Source organism: Heterocephalus glaber, unplaced genomic scaffold (genome assembly GCF_053883595.1).
Source record: "Heterocephalus glaber isolate CG9 unplaced genomic scaffold, H.glaber_assembly_v1.0 deba00001662, whole genome shotgun sequence".
Classification (NCBI taxonomy): domain Eukaryota; kingdom Metazoa; phylum Chordata; class Mammalia; order Rodentia; family Bathyergidae; genus Heterocephalus; species Heterocephalus glaber.
Window position 1 is genome coordinate 66,668 of NW_028258403.1, and position 6,000 is coordinate 72,667.

General features: G+C 36.4%; 1 protein-coding gene across 1 annotated transcript; it reads right to left on the bottom strand.

Moving 5' to 3' along the window:
- Positions 1–5,058: 5,058 nt before the first annotated feature.
- LOC101720753 (olfactory receptor 11H6) lies at positions 5,059–6,000 on the bottom strand. The gene has a single exon (XM_013065675.1). It carries the CDS (start codon positions 5,998–6,000, stop codon positions 5,059–5,061), a length of 942 nt encoding a protein of 313 aa, XP_012921129.1.

A 6,000-nucleotide genomic window follows, 5' to 3' on the forward strand; every position in this document is an offset into this window, starting at 1 on the left:
TGGGGAGAACACAAGGATTCAATTCATTGCAAACATATAGTGTGAATGACACGCAAGGAGAGGGCCAAGCCCTGTGGAGAAAATGGGCAAGAAAAGTAAGTGTGATTGATTAACTAATAATATTCAGAGATATCTGTACTCCTCTTTACCTCTTTTCTTCTTCTTCCCTCTCTATTTTTTGTATTTCTTTTATCTTTTCCTCATCTCTAAGTTCGATCTGAGAATATGTGTTTAGAAGAATTTTTGTGGCTGTGTAATCGACATGCAATAAACTGTATACACTTAAAATGTGTAATTTGATTCATTTTGACTCATAAGCACTATGAAACCATCCCCATAATCAAGACAGGAAACATAGTCCTCATCCCCAAAGTTTCCCCAAGGCTTTTGTAAATCCTTTCTCTTTCTCCTCCTCTAGGAGACTTCTTAGGGGAACTCTGCTCTTCCTCTCACTGCAGATGAGTTTGCATTTTCCAGGGCTTAGGTGAAATAAGTCAGGCACAGAAGCCAAAAAATTTGATCCCATAGGTAAAACAAAGTAGGATAGCAATTCTCAGAGGTTGTGAAGGATATGTGTGGGGTAAGAAGAGATGGAAAGAAGATTAACAGGACCAGTGGTGCAGTTGGATAGGAAGGATAACTTTTAATGGTTATTAGCATAATAGGATAATTATGGTTAATCATAATTATTTGAATATTTCAAAATAGCTAACAGAGATTTTGAACATTTGCAACAGAGAGATATGTATTGCAACACAATATATACATATATTAAAATACTGTACTTTATCCCATAAATATTTGCAATCATGTGACATTTACATTTTTAAAGTCATAAGAATATGTAATTAGAATTTCACCACTATGTACTCATTTTTAAAATATTCTGGCTTCTTTTATGCAGCATAATTATTTTGAAATTCGTTCAGATTATTGCAGCTATCAATATTTCCCTCCTTTTTCTTACTGAAAAATATTCCATTGTATAAGCAAACTTGTTCATCCATTCACTTGTTGGTGGATGTTTGTATTGTTTAGTTCCTAGTTTGGGGTTATTGTAAACATACCTGCTAGGAACATTTGTCTCCAAGCTTTGTGTGGGATATCTTAAGTAAACAGCTAGAGGTGAAAATTGGTAAATGCATACTTAGCTTTTCAAGAAACTTCCAAGCTGTCTTCCAAATGTACTATTTTATATCTACACAAGCAGGGTATGAGAGCTTCAATCCCTTTACATCATCAGCATTTGTATAATCAGCCTTTTTAATTTTGGTCTTTCTATCACATTTGCAGTGGTATTTCATCGAGTTTTAAATTTGTATTTATCGATCAATGATTTTGAACATGTTTTTATTTGCTGACTTGTCATCCATATATCTTCTGTCGAATGTCTGCTCAAATCTGCCCATTTTTAATTGGACCATTTTTCTTTAGTTGTTGTATAGATTTATGCTATACAGCATGATATTTTGATATGCATATATATTTAAATTACTATTATTGCTACAGTTAAGCCAAATAACACATCTTATACACTTTTTATGGCAAGAACAACTAAAATCTATTCTTTTACAAAATTTCCAGTAGTTACAAAAATATTAACTACAGTACTTACCCTATACAGTAGATTTCCAGATTTATTCATCTTACATTACTACAACTTATATCCCTTTATCTACATCTCCCCTTTACTCCTATCCCTATAACTTTCCTAACTACTATTCTACTCTCTTTTTCCACATATTCCACCTTTTTTTGGATGCCACATATAAAAGAGATAATGCAGTAATTTTCATTCTGCATCTGGTTTATTTCGCTTAGTACAGTGTTCTCCAAATCCATTCATGTTATTGAAAATGGCAAGAATTCTATCTTTTAAAAGAATTATGTATTCACTTTCTTCAATGCTAGGACAAAATACCCAACACCAGCAACTTAAAGAAAGAGAGATTTACTTTGGCTCACATTTTATTTATTTTTTTGGTACTGGGGATCGAACTCGGGTCCTTGAGTTTGCGCAGCAGGGGGCAAAACCACTGAGCTAAATCCCTGGCCCTAGCTCACATTTTAGAAGTTACAGTCCATGCTCGGAGGGCTTAAACACAGATCCCACATGGACGAAAGGCCTGGGTAGAGGAAAGCTGCACGACGTCAAGGCAGCCAAGAGGCAGAAAGGAAGGAGAAGAACCAGGAAAGGAGACCTAACTTCCCAGGTCAAACCCCCATGGACAAATGCCTCTGACCAGGCCCCACCTCCTAACAGCAATACAGCCCCCATCATTCAGTCACTTTCCAAAGACCTGCCCATGAGTACATGAGGCCTTTGGGGGACATTCTCTATCCAAACCGCACACACACACACACACACACACACACACACACACACACACACACTGCGTTCTTGGCTACTGTGAATTACATCACAGTGAATGGTAAGACCTCTAGATCTATAAGGTGCTATTTTCTCATCTTTTATTTTAAAAGTTTTATTTTACATATTTGCAGTACACGATGATGACATTCATTGTAGGGAGTTGGTACATGTACATAAAACCTCTCAATTATTTTTTTCTCTTCTCTCCACCCCACTTCTTTTAGTTTGCCAGCATCAGAATCATTTATTTATCTTAAAAGTTCTTGAAAAGTTAATTATCATATATTCAGAAACCAAACTAATAGGCCTAAAATACCTATCAAACACATAAAGACACTTATACTAAATTAAGGTACACTTTTAGATATAGTGTTCATGCTGGAATACAATAACTTTTTTTTTCTTTTTTCCTCTTGTCTATCTTTTGTTTGTACTTTGTTTATATACTGAGTTTTTCATATAAAAGAAACCATGCAATATTTAAGCTTGTGTGTCTGATTTACTTCACTTAACATTGTAGTCTCAAAGCGCATCCATTTTCCTACAAATTACTCAAGTTTATCCTCCTTTCTGGCTCATTGTTTTATTTTTAAGCATTCTTTATATATTTTGAATGCAAGTTGTTAAACAAATATATGCTTTGTGGATAATTTTTTTCCCCGTGTGGCTGTATTTTTCTTTTTTCTTTTTTCTTTTTCTTTTGGTACCGGGGATTGAACTTGGGACCTTGTGCTTGCGAGGCAGGCAGTGGCACCAATGTGCTAAATCCCTCTCCCAGATGTATTTTTCTTAACAGAGCCTTACCAAGGGAAAATATATTTAACTTTGATGCAGTTCAATTTGCTCTTTTGTGAATAATACCTTTGTTCTTTTAAGAAATATTTACATAAGCCAGATATCACAAGAATATTCCCATATATTTTCTTCTGAAAGTTTTATAGTTTTATGTCCATGATTAATTTTGTGTATTTTATTTTTTAAACAATTTTTATTAGCCTATGTTTGTGATAAATAATAAATGCATTGTGGGCCGCTGGTACATAATATACATATCACATCTTGGTCCTGTTTACTTCTTCCCCTCCCCATTCTCCTTTTTAGATACCTGAAGTCCACTCTCTTATGGCCATTTAACCAAAACTTAAGTTATTTTAATTTCCCTCAAACATTAGCTCTAGACCTAAAAACCTCCACAAAATGTACTGTCATAATTCAACGAAATTAATCAGCTATACACAAATAAGCTTACACACCTCTACTTCCCTTTAAAGGATCATTAATGTGTAACAGCCAATTAAAACTTTATTGTATACATAGAAAATTAATTTCCTACTAGAAATGGATGGAGGCTGCAAGTTGAAATGGACTGCCCATTGATGTTCCTAATGTGATAGCAGAAAAAAAATGGTGTATTAAGTGCTTAGTGTTTGATGTCATTAACAGTTTCGCAAAACTCTACAGTGTAGAAAGATTTTGATACTAAACTGTGCATTGTACATAGTTCTAATGCATTGTATTGACCACCAGTACTTCTACAATCTAAAAATGTAATGGTTCCACATACCAATCTTCTTTTGAAACATAAACCTATTTCCAGGTGTGTAAATTATTTTGCACAGGTAGGAAAAGTTAAGAAGACACAATCTTTTTCTTATTTTATGAATGGAGGACTTGAAAGTTGAGTTAGGAAAGGAAACTGCTACTGCTACCATCATGACTGTTTTCATCATTTATGGAGCTCATGGTAACTTCGTTCTCTTCTTTCAACTAATAAAAGTTTTCTATGTTTTTTTCCTATTGCTGTATATATACAGAAATATGCTCTATCAGATCAGTCTCTCTACTAGTTCAGGGCAAGTGAATCAGATTCAACTGGGTGAAATTGAAATGCATATTTCCAGTGTGGACTGTAAAGTGTTTGACTTAGGCAATTTGGAGAAATACCTGGGAAACTGTCCTTTTTTTAAAAAAAAAAACTTCCCAAGTAATTATGAAACAGACAAATTGAGATAGTGATGTAGATTTTTTTTGTGTGTGTGTATATGGGGGATTGAACACTGGCCCTTGTGCTTGCAAGGCAGGCGGTGGAACCACTGAGCTAAATCCCCAACCTCATAGATTGTTATTAACCATTTGAGTGTCAAATAAAAATTTTGACTCAATTATGATATGCTGATAGGCACAGTTTTCCTTATTTCTTAGTTAAAAAATATGTGAATGTTTTATTATTCTGCTAGGAGAAGGGAATAGATCTTTAGTCCAGAAAAGCCAATTGTCAGAATGGATTGACCTTACTAGAGTTCAAAAAATATGAGGCCAATTATTAGATCAGTGACATCAGGTAAATTTGAGCAGGTTGTTTGTTTGCTTGTTTGTTTGGTACCGGGGGGTGGCGGAACCACTGAGCTAAATCCCTGGCTCTTGAACAGGTTTTTGAGATCAGAGTATGAGAAGAATCTAAACAAGAGATATCCAAGTCAATTAATTCAAATTATTAGCTATCACATACTAATTTGCAGGCAATGTCTGCTCCAACTGACATTCTTGTCCAGTACTTGAAAGTCAGAAATTAGCAGGCTTGGAGTCTAAGTCTCTAAGAACCAATGAACAAAGACTTACATTTAAGTGGGAGAAAAATGAAGGAAAAGAAACAAAAAGAAACATGATCCTTTCATGAGTTCTTATTAATTTTGACTAATTTTTGTGCACATCTGAATTTTTCTCAAGGCAGCCTTCATGTCCTTGTTCCGGAGACTGTAAATCAGTGGGTTTACAAGTGGAGTCACTGAGGAGTAGATCAAGGTTACAATCTTCTGTGTCCCCGCTGGATTTCCAGAGTTTGGGCTGATGTACATCACCATGATGGTTCCATAGAACAGAGACACCACAACTAGGTGGGAACCACAGGTGGAGAAGGCTTTACGTCTGCCAGCTCCTGATGGTACACGAAACACTGCTCTGAGAACTAGCATGTAGGATGCAAGGATGAAAAAGAAGGTGATGAAAATAATAAATGAGCTCAGTAAAGAACAAGAAAGCTCAATTCCAGGTGCAGGGATGCAGGACAAGGCCAAAAGAGGACCGGGGTCACAGACAAAGTGGTCAATGATATTTGGGCCACAAAAAGGGAGTTGTGTGATAAAGTAGATAGGGACTGGATAACAGAGGAAGGCTGTCACCCAGCAGAGGACAACCAAGTTTATGCAGAGACGACTGTTCATGATGGTAGGATACTGAAGAGGCCAGCAGATGGCTAAGTACCTGTCAAAAGCCATGAGGGGGAGTAGGAAAGTCTCAGCAATGCCCAAGGAGAAAAAGAAGTAGAACTGGAGGAAGCAGGCTGTAAAAGAGATGGTTTTGGACTCAGAAAGGAAGTTTGTTAGCATATTGGGAACGGTGGTGTTGATGTAACAGATCTCCAGGAATGAGAAGTTGGCTAGTAGGAGGTACATAGGGGTATGTAACCTGTGGTCCACCTTCACTGCACACAGGATGGCTCCATTTCCCATCAGTGTCAGGATGTAGGACACACAGAACAGCAGGAAGAGGAGGATCTGAACCTCTCTGGAGCAGGGAAAAGTCAGGAGTATGAATTCAGTCACTCTGTTGGCTTCTGACATATTCAT

Coding starts and splice junctions, on each gene's coding strand:
- LOC101720753 (XM_013065675.1), bottom strand. CDS start 6,000: ATGAATATGTCAGAAGCCAACAGAGTGACTGAATTCATACTCCTGACT.